General features: G+C 37.0%; 1 protein-coding gene across 4 annotated transcripts in view; it reads left to right on the top strand.

Moving 5' to 3' along the window:
- The window catches only part of LRBA (LPS responsive beige-like anchor protein), a 366577-nt gene that overhangs the window by 65888 nt on the left and 283121 nt on the right, over positions 1-17568 (top strand). For all 4 annotated transcript variants that reach the window (XM_041479868.1, XM_041479849.1, XM_041479878.1 and 1 more), the window contains exons 23-30: positions 6937-7962; positions 8768-8943; positions 10139-10292; positions 10701-10881; positions 12138-12265; positions 12611-12718; positions 15195-15366; positions 15505-15922. In XM_041479868.1, the coding sequence (XP_041335802.1) occupies positions 6937-7962; positions 8768-8943; positions 10139-10292; positions 10701-10881; positions 12138-12265; positions 12611-12718; positions 15195-15366; positions 15505-15922 (2363 nt within the window). The remainder of the gene's footprint in view (positions 1-6936; positions 7963-8767; positions 8944-10138; positions 10293-10700; positions 10882-12137; positions 12266-12610; positions 12719-15194; positions 15367-15504; positions 15923-17568) is intronic.

A 17568-nucleotide genomic window follows, 5' to 3' on the forward strand; every position in this document is an offset into this window, starting at 1 on the left:
TAGGTGTGTGCAACCTTTTAAAAACCAAATTTCTTAGTATTACTCATGTATTTGGTTAATTTCCCTATTATTTTTTGATGCTTTCCAGATATTAAACCATTGTTTACAAAAGTGTTTAATCTGTTTCTTATAGTTCAATGAAAATATTATTGGAAAAATGAAATCGCAGCTCCAGTTTGTTCTGACTTGCCAGTGTTGAATTTATGAAAGCATCCAAGAGCTTCTGTTTTTTAAACATTGCAACCATGCTAACTCAGCCTTAGATTTTTATCTGTCTAGTCCAGTTACTTTTTACAAAGGACCAATGATTTGGGGGTTAATAATAGGAAAAAAGTCAAGAATGGTGGACAGCTTCCCTTTTTAACCTTTCAGCTTCCCCAAGTTTAAAAAGAATAAAATTATTTACACAGTGCAATGCACTCCTAAATTATCTGAATGTTTTAAACTGGGAAGACTAACATGTGCTTATTTCAGGCCCTTAAATATATTTTATTACTTAAAAGTTGATACATGTTACCTTTCTGTTAAAGAAAATATATTCAGGTGAAGAATGATATTTATTTTTAGTTTTTAGTAGCTCAAGACATTTTCAGTAAGACTCAGATGTTAATATGTGTAAATGCAGTTCTCTTTCTGTTTAAGTGGAAGAATTTTATTCATTGATCTGAATGAGAAGTATAATTTTAAAATGTTAATAGTGGGACCTTACTGTACAGTTTATTTCTAACTAATTGTCAGTTTTCAGTCTAAAGTACAGTTGTAATAAACATTGCGACTGTTAAGTAAATTTGCATACTTGTTTAATTTAACGGAGGAGAAAAAAACCCCAGAGCATTTATGTGTGCTATGTTTGCCAGGTTTTCATCACTGTCTGATGAGGGAAAACTAGCAAAAGCTGCGGAGATTAGGTGGTGGAGGAGTTAATATATGGTGGCAATTAAAAAACTAATTTGCGGAGAAGTGAATGTAGCCCAGTAGTTTTAGAGGGTAAGAGGCTATCAGAATCTGGAGTCCAAATCCTGTTGGCATCCAGGATTTGCTTAGGACGCTTTTGTCTGTTTTTTATCCCTGTCATGAAGGCAGGAGGGTCTCCCAAAGCTGAGATCTTCAGCTCCAGGGTAATTTGAAGGCTTCATGTGTTCTTCAGTCCTCTGAAAAGTGTATTTGCATTGCCGTGAGGGGAAGAAGAGGTACCTGGCCCAGAGGGTCATTGTACTACTGCTGGTTTTTGGTTGTCACTTGTGCCAGGCCCAATATGTCAGTGAAGCAAAGCTGGGAGTACCCTTGAAATCATTCAATATTACATTCAATCTAATGGTGTAAATAGTTATTTTTAATAAATATTACTTATTCTACATAGAAATGATTCTCAGCTTGTCAACTGAGTTATGGAGAGCAGAATGAGCTTGGAGACTGGAATGTGCAGCCTCCTTTAGAGCTGTGCACCCCCAGCACAACTGTGTTGTGATGATACAGTCCTTCACTCTTATGAGGGGTTTCCTTTCTACAGTTTCTTTTGTAGTAGATGTGTGGGAAGGCTTTTCTAACCAATGACCAGCGGGAGAAGAAAGTATTTTCATTGTTCAGCAGGCAGACATGTGTGCCAGTGATGGGCTCTTACACATGCAGTGTGTATGGTTAATGGGAAGCTCCTCCATCTCATTATTCACTTGGTTTGAGGGAGTGCAATGTCATGAATAAAACTGCAGGATGCTAACAAAGAAATGGGGATAGATTAGAAGGGAGCAAGGTAAACTGAGAATTTATAGAGCTGCAGAGAAGCCTTAAAAGAAGAGTGTAACAGAGATTTGCTACTGAGTGCCAGGGCTCTCAAAATGAAGAATTACAAAAGCATTAGCAGCAAAGAGATCTGGTGTATGAAGAGGCAAGTAGCTCTGAAGTAGTCTTCCTAAGTAAAGAAGACTTGAGGAGAGAGAGGATTGTCATCTCTATGACTTGGTATAAAAAATTGTGGAAGATGGGACGTGTGTCTGCAGCCTCAAGAATTGTTAGCAGCTTTCTTTTGCTGTTGCTGCAGTTTGAAGCAATCCTCCTCCATAATTGCAGCTACCTCTGTTCACATTGTGGGGCCTGAATTAGGTCTCCTGGCCTTTCTTTGAAATGATGGATGTGGAGTCTTTGCTGTAGGGCTGCCAACAAAATATATGGAGATACTGGAAAAGGATGGCAGAAGTGAGCAGTGCATAAAACCTGTCGCTGGGCATTGCAACAGTGGGGTGATAAATGCTGAACTTAGTTACAGAATATTTTTGTTAATAGCTAAATATCAAATATGTACGAGATAGGGTTTGACAGTCCCTTGAACTGTAGGAATGGTGGCAGGGATTGAGATAGTGAGAAAATACATACCATGAGATGATTGTGTGTGCTCATGTCTTGCAATTTAAACTCATTAAAAGCAATAATTTCGTTAGTGAAAATGGGCTCATACACATTCGGTATGCAGTTTGAATTTATTGTTGTATGATGATGTAACAGTAAGCTATATCTTGATTTGAAGTAAAATGCTGTTGACATACATAAAATTCTCCCTCAGAAAAGCAGACTTTTATGAATTATATTGACTAGTACTTGCTTTCTTATTCTAGAAATGATTTTTTTTTCTCAAGATGAGTAAAAAAAAAAAGGCAGAACTCTTGCTACTTAGGTGAAAATGCAAGATACAGGAACATGAAACTGTCTTGGAACAGTTGTTTCCCCCCCACCTTGTACATCATTGAATGTGTTTCTGGTGGAAGTTTAGTCTCCTCCTTTAAAAACCTCTTATCTTTTAACTTGCTTTGCTTAGCTTCCATCTGCGACTCACTCAGAAATAGCCCAGACTTAAGTCAGTGGGTTACAGACTGTAACTCAGTGCATGGTGCACACAGTACCTTTGAATCTTTTCCTGTGCTGAGTTGATTAGTTTTGATATCAATGATAGTGGTGTCTCCTGTCTAAACAGGCCTGTTTGTGTTTGGAGAGACACTTTTGAAACAGTTAGTGTTAGTAGAGGAGAAGTGGAAAAGGCAGGTCAATAAAATCCTAGTTAGGATTCAAAAAGTTGTGATGCTTTTTGGAATTATGAAGAGTTTATTCATTTATTATGAAGAGTTTATTTAAACCAGCACAGGAGCTGGTTTGCACTGAGAAGACTCTATAAGGAATTGTCTGACCTGTCTGGCAAGATATTCCTTTCCTCTCCCTACTCTATGAAATTGCCCACCTGAAAATGGAAAAAAAAAGGCAAAAAATCTTAACATATAGTTAAAAATTATATTTTCTCTAAGTTCTTTAATGAAAATGTCAATCATCTTACCCTTTCTCATTGCTGTATGCTAATTTTTCTCCTTGGCAATTAGTAAATGTTAGATCTCAAATTAAGCTAAAATTAATGGCAGAGGCAAATGTTGCAGATACTAGCTCACAAGTGTCTTCAACTGGTGGTGCGTAGAGATGCATTCCAAGCATTGCAGACAGCTATGGATTAACCATCAAATGATGGTGAAGATTAATGATTGGCCTTTTAGCTCACTAATTTAGAACAATTTCTGGTAATTAATTTTGTATTATCAGCTTTACAGTTGCAAATGCCTTAAGGAAAATAAAAAATTACTTATGTACATTTAAGGTTCTTCAAGTTGTCTTGTAAATTGTTGCATGCAGATCCTAATGTTTAATCTTTAATACCTTTATGTACTCTGTGCACTTGCTTTTAGTAACCATAATTTCTACTTCATTTTGCAGTTTTGTTGGTACTGATTTTGTTAACCTTAAGTGTTTTGTTTCGTATGTATAGTTTGGCTTTGTGTACTTGTGTCCTTCATAAATGCCACATCATGCAATAGAAGTTGAGGGGGAAGAATTGTCTAGTGCCTCTGTTGCAGTACCACAATTTCTTGGTTTCCTGTCAAACCAAATTACAGATTGATATAGTGATCAGAAGTGTTTATACAGCCTTGTTGAAAAGTTGGATTTTACAAAGCAGAATTTCTGAAATTTGTATCCTTTTGTTATATAAGAAACCCCCAGACTCAAAAATAAGTGTTAGAAAAATACTGTTTCACGTGGTCTCTCTAATTTTGGTAATTTGAGTTTTATTTAAAGGACAGTATTTAATACATTGTAACATGAATTCTTGTTGATGTTTATGGTCAAAGTAGAAATTGCTATCCTCGTTGAGTGGATTTTGGATTTTTTGGGGAGTGGTGTTTTCCTTTAGTTCCCTGATGCCTAATTTTCTTCACCAGTGTTTCTCTCCTTACAGTTTCTTGCATTGTTCTGAAATCAGTGTAGATTCTTAACAGATTTTGCTTGGATTTATTTGCTCATAAGTTTACGTTACCCGTCTGTGAAGACAAATTGTCAGTATTGATGTTCTTGCTGGTCTTTGTTTCTGTTTCTTTTTAGTAGCAATTAAAAATCCCTCAGTGCATAGTTTTATTTTCAGTATTGCTCTTTATTGTCTTCCAAAGCATTGTCTGTTCCAGGTTTCAGATGAAATTAGTTTTGAAATGGTATTGCATCCCTGTACCATACATGGTGTTTTTAAACGTTGACCATACCATATTCCCTATACCCTAAATTCCAACATGGTTGGACATGTGGAGGTCAGAGACAGCCTTGGCTGCAGTGACCATGAGATGGTGGAGTTCAGGATTCTCAGGGGAGGGAGAAGAGTAAAAAGCAAGCTTGCAATCCTGACTTATGAAGAACAGATTTTGACTTATTTTCAAGCAAAGTTGATATAAGGCTGTGAACCAGATGATCAGTTTGGCTGGTAAGGAAAAATAGGAAGCTGCAATAGGTTTTTGTTAAGGGGATAGGGCTTGGAGCACACTAGAAAAAAGCATTATAGTGAAAGAGTAGGTCTCGGGTTGTACCAACTGAGATACAACTGACTGCCCATTTCTCCAAAAGTAGTTGGCAGCCCTACAAACTGTGTTCATAGAAAGTGAGAAGCTGTAAACTTGGTAGCTTTTACTCCTGTATATGAGTTTAATGAGATTTACACTGGAATGATGCATGAAATTACAAATGTTCGTACTGTTAAATATTGTGGGGCAGTGTGCTTTCTGGGAGGTACATGTAACTTTTGCTGAAATCAAACAATGTCATTTTCATTTGTTAAATGTCTTTTTAGTGCTTGCTGGAACAAAGCTTTTTAGTAGTTTTGGAAATGGAGGAAGCAACAGGGAGAGAGAAAAAAGGGAAAGTTAGCTGGAGATAAGTTCAAGTTGTTAGGATTCCTTCTTCAGAAAAGTAGTGATTAGACCTGAAGTAGCAGCTCTGCCTAATCATAGTTTGAAAAATAAGTGAAAAGTGCAAGGGACAGCTTATTAGCATGATCTATTTTGTGTTGTCTTCGACATTCTTACTGTGGGACAATTCAGAAAGTATTTCCAAAGTAATAATGCCCCCCACATGCTCTTTTTAGCAAAAGCCTAGAATCAAATAATTTATGGATCCATTGTGATTGAATGAACTTTCAATCAGTTGTAATCATTCACACTTCTTTTTGTACAGAACTGAATAAAAACTGATATGTGAAGATTTTTTTTTTTTAACAAGCAAAGTGAGATATCCAACTTCTGTTTCTAGGCACTAAAGTTTTAATTAAATTAACTTGAATGAATAATATGCTTCAGGTCATGTTAAAATAATGCATTACTTCTGCAGTGCTTGAATATACTTGATTGATGGAGAAAATAGTATGTTAAAAAGCTAAATATTGACATCAGAACCTGCCAAAAAGAATTTTTTTTGGTCTTTGCTCTGTTTTTGCTTATCTCTGATTTGTTAACTGTAATTTCTAGTATATTTTTAATCTTGAAAATTGTTTGTTGACTACTGTGTCCTCTTAAGGGAAAATATTCCTACTGACTAATCATCACTTTGAATACCATGTACATGGAATTTTTATATGAGATCCAAATGAATGAGCGGAGTATGTAAGAGAATAAGAAAATGTGTGTTTGTATATTTAGTGGAATGCAGTGCTCTACTTTGCCTATGGAAAATATTTCTGATACAGCAACTGATTTAAAAAAAAACAACCCTCGGTTGGAGCTTATGTTGGGAAAATTTTGAGAACTGAGCTTACAGACAAATAAACACTTGTGTTATGGAATATAAATCTAAATCCTAAATGAAAAGGTATGGATAAACTAAATTGAATAAGAGTGTAATAAAAACTTAAGTTAGGCAAGTGATATTTTATTTTTTAAAACACAGCTATTTATTTGGGCAAATGAGTTTTATTAGTGTGTACATAAAGAATTTATCTACCTGGATTTTTTTAAAAATACCTAGAAACAATGATAATATTTTCAGCTAAGGAGTAGAGAAGTGTTTTCACTTTAATGCGTTTGTGTAGCTTTTCTCAGGCTGAGATGGGGTGAATAGCACTCACCAAAGGAAATGTCCTCTGGGGAATTCTGGGAAACATTTGGGGATCCACAGGGTTCTGGCTTTGTTAAGTGCTTTTCTCTGCTCTGACTTTGTGACATTGTACTTTTTAGTGTAAAATTTTCAAAAGTTTATGTATCTTTGTGGATTTTTGAGCATACTAAAGGTGCTAAAAAGATGTGAAAGCTCTGCTACTTGTCACAGCCTCCCCCTTCACAAAAAAATTGAGGTTTTCAAATCTAGTAATTCTGTGGATCTTATGCTTAGGATGTCTTTTGGATCAGGCTAGTTGGGGTTTTTTTGACACTGGCTTTGCTTTTCTTTCTTCATTTTAGTCAGGAAAAACAGGTAAATGTAAGAAAAACTTGCTGTCAGTTGAAGCGATATCTAATGTGCAGGTTTTCTTAATGAAAAGGACAGGATCCAATATAAATTTGTGATTTGAGCATTGATTTTGGGTTTCTTTTTTTTCAAGAAAACAGTCATTAATATAAAGTTTTTAATGTCCTTTGAACTCTGTTCTTTTAGGTAACTTTTGAAATGCATAAAGAGAGTCTTTCCCAAATGTACAAGGCGTACCAAGAGAAAGGAAGTGAAGGGAGTGGAGTATGTTCTTCAACTCCAATTAGAACAATCTCTGGGATTAGCAAAGAAGCTGAAACCAAGGGAAAACAACAGTCTTCTGAGTTAAAAGAAAATGCTGCTGCTCCTTCCTGCATTACTGATGGTGATACAGAGTGCAGAACTGAAAAAAAAGAGAAAGAAAATTCATCAGATGGTGGCCAGCAAACTCATTCGGTATCTAATCATGAGGAGGAATTAGAGGGGGAGGATATGGGAACTACAGAGGATTTAAAAGCAGTGGCTTGTGTGGAATTTTCTCCAGAACCAGAAACAGTAAAGCCCAGTGTCTCAGAAATCAGTACTGGAATAGCTGAAGCAGTTGAAGATTCTAGCAACGATAATGAGCTTGTGGAGGAAACAGCTGCTGTCACTGCTGCTTCTTTAGCCATGCAAACTCCTGTGGAAGGAGGAACTCCCACAAGTCCAGAAGGACTCGAAAAATCAGCAGTAGAGGTAGAAGATGAAGATGACTTTGTTGATTTGAAAGATGAAAGTAGTCTGCCTTTGCCTTCAGAAGTTCTTGCAGAAAGGAGCAAGGAATGTGGCTCTAATGCGAGCGAAGTGACAAAGCAGGAAGAAACAAAAGAGAAGCAACCTGAAACTGGGCTTTTAAAGTCTGAAGGTACTGAAGGTGTGGGTGAGAAGAGCCAAGAACTGACTTTGCCAGAGACGGTGAGTTCTGCAATTCCAGAAGTAGTAACTCAGCCAGATGCAGCAGGAAAAAAGAAGCTGAAGGAAGGAAACGTAGTTACCAGTGAAACCAAAACAACTGTGGAAAACACACATGCACAGGTGGCAGAGCCCTCTGGAGCCTCTGACAAAAGAATTGCCAAGCTTGATGTTTCCAGTGTTGCATCAGATACAGAAAGACTGGAGTTGAAAGCTAACACATGTCTAGAAGCACCTCTGCCCCCCAGATCCATGCCTGAGGTAAAGTCTACCTGTCCTTCATCCATCTAGCTTAGAAATAAAAGGAAGGTTTTATTAATGAATTTTTTGAGAAAGCGTACCTAAACATTCTGGGGATTATAATGTGTGTGATTTTTGTGAGTTATCTATAAAATACTTTTAACCCGGGGTTGAAATAGCCACAATTCTTATAATTTGTGTCCTGAGAATTCTCAAAGATTTTTGTACATCCATGTATGAATGCTGATATAAACTGAGTATTTGTCTAGATGGACACTTCATCTCAGCTGTTTTAAACTATAAAAATTTGTAGGTTTGTCACTACATCATGTCATCCTACATTTTTGGACAAGTATAAATTAAGACTTGGTTTCTGTTGTGTGCTACAGTGCTCCAGCCTCCAGTCTTTAGTTTCTAATCCAGCTTTTAATGGTTAAATAGTCATGTCTCTGAGTACTTCCCTTCTGCAGAGATACTTCCTAATGGATGCTCTTCAATCTGCACCATTCTTCCTTAAAGGAGGAAAACCACTGTCTACAACAACATATTCTCCCCCCCCCTGCTAAGGTTGGGTGGCTGCTTGTGAATACCTAGACTGGCAGGTGTGGTAGTGCAGCTGTAGCCTAGTGTGTAGTTTTGATATATCCATTAAATAGCATTTGTGTAGTAGTTTTAGCTTTATTTGGAACCATGTACATAGTCTGAACTTGTTGGATATCCAAAATTTCGAGTCTGTTAAATGCATTTCAGTGTGTGCCATGGGAACTAATAACTAGAGTGTGGGTTTTGTTTTATTTTCTTTTTTGTCTGCAAATGGTGCATTCAGTCCTCAAGGCAGCAGGTTTCCTCAGGACAGGAGATGGCTGCTCCATCGGATGGGCAGAGGAGGGACACAAGGTCAGCTGTGTTCCGTATTCCCGAGTTCAAGTGGTCACTGATGCACCAGCGCCTGCTCACAGACCTGCTCTTCTCCATAGAAACAGATATTCAGATGTGGAGAAGGTACATCATGTGCTTTATGTGGAATGATCCAGACTGGGTTCAGTTATAAGGGGCTCATTGACCTAGACTCATGGACATCTGGTGTTTTACTCATTATTCAATAGCCTGACTTAGTGACCTACACCGAATTATTCTCAGATATTTTTTTTAAGACTCTTTACAGACATAACTGTGTATTGGTTCAGGGCCTGCACACAGATTTGGACTGAAATCCTGGCTACATATAAGTCAGTGGCAGTCTTGCTGTTGATTTTTATTCAACTAAGATTTTAATTTTCCTAATGTATTTAAGGGCCTGTGTCTTCTTATCTAAATGTGGATAAGAAAGATAATATATCCAAAATAGTATGTCTTGCTTCTGCATTTACACACACTGCTGCTTTGATAGGGTTCTGTGAACCCAAAGATGTTAATTTGAAGATGAAGTACTAAGAGGGATCTGTAATGTAATAATGAAGATCTTTGAAAGCAGCAGTAATTCTGCAATTTAATTTTAAAGTTTAATAACTGAAATGAGAGGGGAGTCCATTGTTAGCTTGTAGTCATGAGTGTCAAATTTAAATTGAACCATATAGGTGTTCTGACCTGATAAAAAGGAATGCCAGTATGAAGAAATAGTGTAGGTAAGTGATTAGAACAATTTAAACTGAAGTGAATTTTTGTCTGACCATAATTTTTAGGATATGTTTAAGTTAACCTATCTCATCCTCATCAGATATAGCTAAAACATATTTCTATTTTAGCCTCTGTTTTGGAAAGTTTTTGTCCAAGTTTTTGTGCTTTGTTGGTTTTTAATTTCTCCAAGAAATCTTTAGAATTTGCTTTAGTTTTCCAAAGATTTAAGTTCAAATCTAGTTCACTGTTCCAGGAGACTTTATTCTGTTTCCTGATATAGTGACTCTTGCTATCAAGGAGCCACAGACCTGCCTATAATGTATCTTTATACAAATGAGGATTAGCAATCATCTTGGTGATTTTAGCAACCTGTCATCTTGAGCAGTTTATGAACAGAAAAGAAATGTAGTTTTAGGTTTAGATTGAGATGCATCAGTTGACCCTTAAGTCATGTGTTATTTGCTTCCCCGCTGCTAAGTGTCTGGTTTTACTTTTGTGAAAACAGAAATATTTTAAAATACTCCAGTAATAAAGCTCTATTCTGAATTTCTTTTTTCTTTTTTTTTTTATTTTTGGATAGCCATTCTACAAAAACTGTGATGGACTTTGTGAATAGCAGTGACAATGTGGTGTTTGTGCACAACACGATCCACCTCATCTCTCAAGTGATGGACAACATGATCATGGCCTGTGGTGGTATCTTGCCGTTGCTTTCTGCTGCCACATCTGCTACTGTAAGAAATTCCATTTGTATTTAAAAATTCCTCTCTTGTGGGAGGATGTCTTTCTTTATGGAGTGTATTAATTATTATATCAGTCCTTTTGGGAAATGGAAGTGCATGTGGGGTGTTTCCACAGGCATCTCTTTCCTCCCTTTGCTACCTCCACACTTTTCCCTAAGTTAAATTAGGTGCTTGCCTTCATTGCCTGAAGACATAAAAAAGTTTCCTGCCTTTGTTGCCCCACAGTGGTCTGGAGTGGGATTAAATCCCAATATTAATGATTGTTCCTAGAATATGAGTAATTATTACTTTTGAATGTGACTGATAGTGGACTTCCAGCACACATTTTTCTTTATTTAGCATGCAGGAATATTATATTTGTGAAGAAGTAAATGTTGCTTTCAATTTTTCTCTGTGTAGCATGAATTGGAGAATATTGAGCCAACTCAAGGACTTTCAGTAGAAGCATCTTTAACATTTCTCCAGAGATTAATTAACCTTGTGGATGTGCTAATTTTTGCAAGCTCTCTTGGATTCACTGAAATTGAGTCTGAGAAAAATATGTCATCTGGAGGAATTCTGCGACAATGTCTTCGTCTGGGTAAGCAAATAAGACCCCTTAATGAGAACAGGAGCTTGTAGTTACTAAGCAGTTAGCAGCTGCTAGCTTTATTTTTGTTCCTGTCCATTGTTTTGTTAAATCAAGATTAAATGTAATCAAACATTAGGATCTTATACAGTTTTACTGTATTCTGCAATGCATATATACATATTCCTCTCTAAAAGTTTAAATAATAAAAATTAAGTTTGGTAGCCTATTTTCTTTTTTCTTATTCCTTTTATCCATGAGGATATTTCTTTTGCCAAACTTCACCAAATAATCAAGGCTGAGAATACAGCAGCTTTAAGAAAAATAATCTGGTACTATATATAAAAAAGAAGTTTTGTAATACTTAGATAAGAGGTTTAACACTTGAAGGTCAGTATATGAAGGTATGGAGAAAACTAGAAGTGTAAATTTCTGAAGGGTTCAAATTGGACAATAATTGTATCCAATTATTACAGTATGCTTGCTTCAAATTGGATTGAAAGAAAATGATCAGTTACCTAAGAAAGTAACAAATATTCTGAAAATTACAGCATATGAGATCATGGCAGGGTCCAGGTAGTTAATACAGGAGGAGAGAATTCATGCTTAGTTGCATGCTGTAAGACTTTGTTTTGAAACGTTTTATTTGCATGAGTGCCAGAGCAGCTCAGAGCCTCAGCAGTAACTAGCCTTCCTCTCCCTTTCTAGGCAATTAAAACTTTGTGCAGGTAGAACAAGATTTATGGGATGCAAACAGTGTAGTCCTTTTTTCCTTTGAAAATTAATATTGGAAGATGAAACAGGGCAAAAACGTGCAGCTAAAAAAAACCAAAAAACCAGTTGTGTAACTTCAGAACTTTAGTCCAAGAGTAACAGAGTATTGTGAAGCAAACATTGCCATTTGTTTCGCTGGTGTATCGCTTGTCTTTGCCCTTTCAAACTTGTGAAATTTGTCTGTCTTCACCCTACCCACCCTGTGGTTGTATGCGTGGTCAAATTGCAGTGAGGAATACTCACTTTGAAGTATCCATTAAATACAGCATGTATGTTCTAATAGTTTAGCATTCATTATTGGTTATAAATTATTAAAGAATTTTGAGCATTGGTTTGCAACTGTCTAAAACTTACAGAAGCAAAGCATTTTACTGATGTGCATCAACTTTTTAGTTTTAAGTGGTAAACAGAATTGTGTTATAAATTTCTGTAAGGGAATATAGAACAATACTGTTTCTCAGAATAACTTTCTTAATGTTTCTTTTCCCTTCAAGTATGTGCAGTAGCAGTTAGAAATTGCTTGGAATGTCAGCAGCATGCACAGATGAAGCCTACTGGAGACACTGGGAAGAACCAAAAAGCAGTGCAAGGCTTTATAGGATCAGCAAAGTCTGCAGCAAAGGCAAGTTCAAGGCCACATTCAGAAACACAGAAGTCAATAATGATTAGTCTGTACAGAGGGATAAGTTTTTAAATTTGCACCTGCACCACTGATATTTTAACAGACCTGAAGTGGGGTGGTACAAACGCTGGAAATTAAATCTGTCACAAGAAATGACCAGATTTTTTTCTCCTTTAAAGATGAAATGCATATCTGATCTTTCTGCTCCAGTTATGACAGTAACTCTAGTTACTGTCTAGTTATGACAGTACGACTCACAGTGGATGATTATACACACTTAGTGATTCTTGGTAGAATGCCTTTAAACACAGGATCTTAAACAATTGTGGTTTTTTTTTTTAATAGAGTCCAGTGGACATTGTGACTGGTGGCATTTCTCCAATACGGGACCATGACAGACTTCTTCAGGATATGGATATTAATCGCCTCCGAGCAGTAGTGTTCAGAGATATAGTAAGTAAATCATGTCCTTTTCTTTGTAGCTGCATTTCTGCTTGTATCTGTTTGCTAAACACTTCGCTGTGTTACGGAGTTTGGCTAAATTGGATGTACCAAAAGGGAATACTGCTTACAGTAATTAGGAACTCTCAATACTCTGCAGCTGTTGTAGTGTTTGGGATTGGAAAGAGGGAGAGGTGAAACCCAGCTGTTTCCTGATCTGGCTCTTTGTGTTCCTAAGAATTGGTTATGTGGAATTCTTCTGGTTGTATATTAATTATGTTGTGTTTAGTACAAATATGTACACAGACAAGCTATTTATGTATTATAAACATGTTCATACATTTTGAAGAAGTCACATTCTTCTAGCTAATTAGAAATTAGAGGTCATTTCTAATTCCTTTACTTCCCCTCAGAGGAAGCAATTTGTGTGCCTGTGCTGTAAGTATGCATACGTTTTTTAGTCTTGAATTGACTAAAAATATCTTTGCCCTGTGTCAGCAACTTTATAGCTGATATTGAGGAAATTGAGATTGATTACTTAAAAAAAACCACCTCTGTAAGCAAATACAGCAGCTATAATGGCTGTGAGTCATTGGTGGCCACAAGCCTGGACACCACAACTTAGTTTACAATAATTGGGCTGTTTAGCAAGTGTGATGATTTATATAGTGACTTTTTTTTCCGCCCAGAAAAGTGAAGGATTTTGAGTTTTATCTTTACAGTAATTATTGATTGAAACAAGCTTCTTTCAACCCCTACATCAGTATCAGTGTTCAAGAGAGTAATAGGAAGTGACTCTTCCATACTGGTGCCAATTAAAGTAATCCTAAAGATTCCTTCAAGCACATTTTATGAACCTTTTTCTTTAAAAAAAACTACCGAAACAACACTCACCCACAACCTCTGCTTTTTTTGCATATCTAATCTATCAGGCTCTCTGTTTCCCAATAAGTATAAAATGGTGCAATAACTCTGCTTTTTGGCTAAGGTGTTGAGCTGTGTGGGAAAAGTTGACTTAGAAAGATCTGGTTGTGAATAGTTTTTGTCTGAGCTGTTTACACAACATCTAAATGTTTTATTTGCATGCAGTTTCTTACATTTTATTCAGCACTTACAATCAGTAGTGGCATAAGTTGAATGTATGAGTTCTACAGCAGGAACTCGGATGGAATCCACTTACCCACCAGAAGCAGTACTTAGAGTGTTACATGAGCTTTATTTCAAGCAGTTCTTCAAACATAGCTGAAAAAATAAGGAAGGGTTAGTTCTAATTCATTGGATCACCACTTTATTAAGTACAGTTAGAAACCTTCTTAATATTTATCTTGCAAGAAAATTCTTTATAATCCGTACCATTGTAGGTGGCTTTCCTTAATCTCACACTGTGATTATTCTTTGAAAGTTAAGATTTTGGTTCAAGCCAAGGGGAAGACAGGTTGTTTTTTCAGTGCAACAGATAGGATCCACCTATGTTACCTGTTCTTAATAGAAAGGTAAATAAATACCTTTTATTTATTTATTAGAAAGGTAAATAAATACCTCTCTCAAAAATATCTTCCAGAATAACTTACTAAAGAGTTTTTCAAGGGTTAAGGAGCTTTGTTAGGCAGTACAATCATGATAGAATGAGCTTTATAGTGTAACTTAGTTTCTTGAACTGCTCAGAGGACAAAATTGAATGTTACCTGAGCCCTGATATGAATGAGGGGTAAAAAACTCCAAATACTCATTTTTTACTGATTAGTAAAAAGTAAGTGTAAGTGAAGATCTATATACTCCATTCTCCTGTGACCCAAACGTGTATGAAGCTTTTTTCCCTTTGGTAGCCAAAAGGGACAGGCTTAGACTAAATCTTAATGTGCAGTTTTCCCTCTGTTTCACTAGGAGCGACTGAGTACTCTGGGGAGGAGCCTGGCATAGTTCACATAAAGATTTGTTTTCAAAGTTTTCCTAAAACCTCTTAATAAAGTTTCAGCTGTAATGCAAATGCATATTGGTCAATTCTTGTTTAAATTACATGTAGTAGATTACATCAATCTGGACTATCTGATAATGAAATAAAACCTTGACACTTGTTCTGGAATTTGCTCCTTTCCTTCACTAATATCTTCCAGTTATGTAGAGTATGATTGTCTTGAAAATGCTGTTAATATCTTGGCATTTTTGAGGAAATATAACAGAAGAAACACACGTGAATAAAGGGGACCCTAGACCCTACACTAATTTGAAACATGAAATCAGAACACACAACCTTAGCCAAGTTGTCAAATAAATGAAAAATGAAAGGATTAGTGCAACTTGAATACAAGTGTTGCATTCCTTAGCTTTATAGGTGAGACAAACTGTGACTAGAGAATATTGTTCTTCCATTGCTGACATATCAGCTTCCTCTTGGTATGTTTATGGTAGTGCTGGGCATACTTCACGAAAAAATAAACATGCTGCTGAAATTCTAATGGAAAAATTTGTGTGTGTCTGTTTTTTACAGGAGGATAGTAAACAGGCTCAGTTTTTGGCTTTGGCTGTTGTATATTTTATTTCTGTGCTCATGGTTTCGAAATACAGAGATATACTGGAACCCCAGAATGAAAGACGACCACCAAACCAAAGCCAATCACTCAAGGAATCAGAAAATGAAAATAATGAGACTCCTGTTGCAGGTGAACTATTAATTACTTTGCAAAATGAAATAACTTGGCTTAAAATTATTTAGAAATCTTCTTGAGGACCAATGTTGTGAATGCTTCTCCATTAATAATGACCTTAAAATGTGTTTTCTGTTCTTTTGGTATGAACAGTTGTGCAAAAACCATCTTCTACTGAAGATTCAGAAAATACAGCATCTATGCAAAGAAGGGAATCTGGTCTTGGGGAGGAAGCAACTCCAGCACAAACAAACAGTTTGAGTGGTGCTGCTGAAGCAGGACCTCTGAGTGTTAGTGCAGGCCCAGATGCAGTCAGTGAAGTCCTGTGCACACTCTCATTGGAAGTTAATAAATCTCAGGAGGGTGGAAGTGAGATGGGAACTGAAGAGATTAAATCTGTGGCTTCTGTGCCAGCTGCAAAAAATGTCAATGTGAAGGACATCTTGAGAAGCCTTGTGAGCACACCAGCTGATGGGACTGCAGTGGATGCTGCTCTTCTGCCACCAGCCTTCCTTGGGGTTCTTGGTGACGGAGCTGCGGAGCAGCCTGTGCAGTTCCATTCCTTTGACAGGTAATGTAACATCTGAAATACTTAAAAAGTTTGTTTTTACTAAAGGTATTTGTAAAGAACAGGAAAACCGATGCTTCACCAGAGCTACTAAATGTAACACTGACAAATGAGGACTGCTGTGCATATTTGGTTGGTTTTAAAGAACTCAAGAAACAAAACAGACATTAAATATCTTAAAATAATGATACGTAGATTAGCAGGTGTATTCATCACAATGTTGTGTCTAGTCTCTGTTATTGTGGGCCTGCAAAAGAATACCGGCTTATTAATTGTTACAAATGGTTCAAAAACAATGGAGTAATCATCTAGGTGTCCTTCTACCTAGAGAGTATTCCCATATTCATTTTGGAAAACAGATACGTGTTCTGCCTTCTGGTGCCAGAGGCCTACTTTAACTCTTTTCATTATTGGTTGGGTAAATATTATCCCTAAGCTGCTAGATTTGCTTTGTTGTAACAGCTTTTTGTTTCATTGTAATACATTTCTGCATTTCTTAATACACAAATGCTGTAGTGGATTCAAAAAGGAGAATTCTTGCTTTTTTTCCTTTTAGAATGAAGTCACTCTTTCCTGATAATCATTTTGGTGTCTCTTATGTCTCAGTCTCATTAGCTCCTTATCTTTTCCCAAGCACAGTAAACCAAACTATCTTTTACTAGTCTTAGTGCCTTTTACCTTTTCAGGATTCCCAACAACTGCAAAGAAAACAAAAAAAGAAAAGAAAGAATCCTGTAACACTTGCATTCCTGCCTCTAGGAAAGCCTTGGTTATTTCCAGAAATCCTGCAGTCAGTCTGGTGCAAGAGGATCCCTTGTTACCATACCAGTATCTGATCCTCTGCTGATTCCTAAATTTCCTCTGGCTCTGATGTCTTTGCAGTCTGTGGCTGCCTTGTTCACAATACCAGCTGCCCCACAAGAGGAGTGCAGTGGTGCCAGGGTGTGGGTGCAGCTGTCGCTGCCTGTCTGCTCCACTCACACTGACTGCCCTATCACTGCTGGGGAAGAGACAGTGCTGTCTGGCCAGATGAGACACAGATGGGGTGTGCCAGCGTTTGGGCTCTTGTCTCGAAGTAAATACTGTGTTCTCCTTGTGATGCTGAACAGGAGGACTTTTTCTGGGAGCAGGAGGAGGATGGAAGCAGAGGGGGAAATTGGTAGAAGGGTGACGCTGAGTTAGAACTTGCCACACCTCTCTCCCCACTGCTGCCCAAGTTTTCTTTTGGCACTTCCCCTTCGAGGCCTCTTATTGCTCTTTGCTACAAGTGGGTAGTTGATGTCAAATAACAAAATATTTTAGTCTGTGATAGTGCTTTTTTCTTGTGAAATTCCTAGTATTAATTGCTGCATGGTTTTTGCCATGCAAGTAACATTTTTCTAGGGATCTGGTACAGAAGTGACTATTGCATTTATGAATTATTTTTAACTATTGTGGATACCAAAGGTTTGTGGTGCTTGTGCTGATTTGAATTGGTATACAGGAGGTTAACTAGACAGGAAATAATTGGGCATTTGCAGCCCTGACAGCTGACATAGGTAGATTACACCTACAAAACCTTGTCAGAGAAAGCTGTACAATTTAATTTGGTAACACGTACGCTAATGAAATACTGGGCATTGGTAGCAGCCCTTCTGTCACTTGCATTT

Source organism: Pyrgilauda ruficollis, unplaced genomic scaffold, assembly GCF_017590135.1.
Source record: "Pyrgilauda ruficollis isolate IOZ18807 unplaced genomic scaffold, ASM1759013v1 scaffold114, whole genome shotgun sequence".
In the NCBI taxonomy this organism is placed as follows: domain Eukaryota; kingdom Metazoa; phylum Chordata; class Aves; order Passeriformes; family Passeridae; genus Pyrgilauda; species Pyrgilauda ruficollis.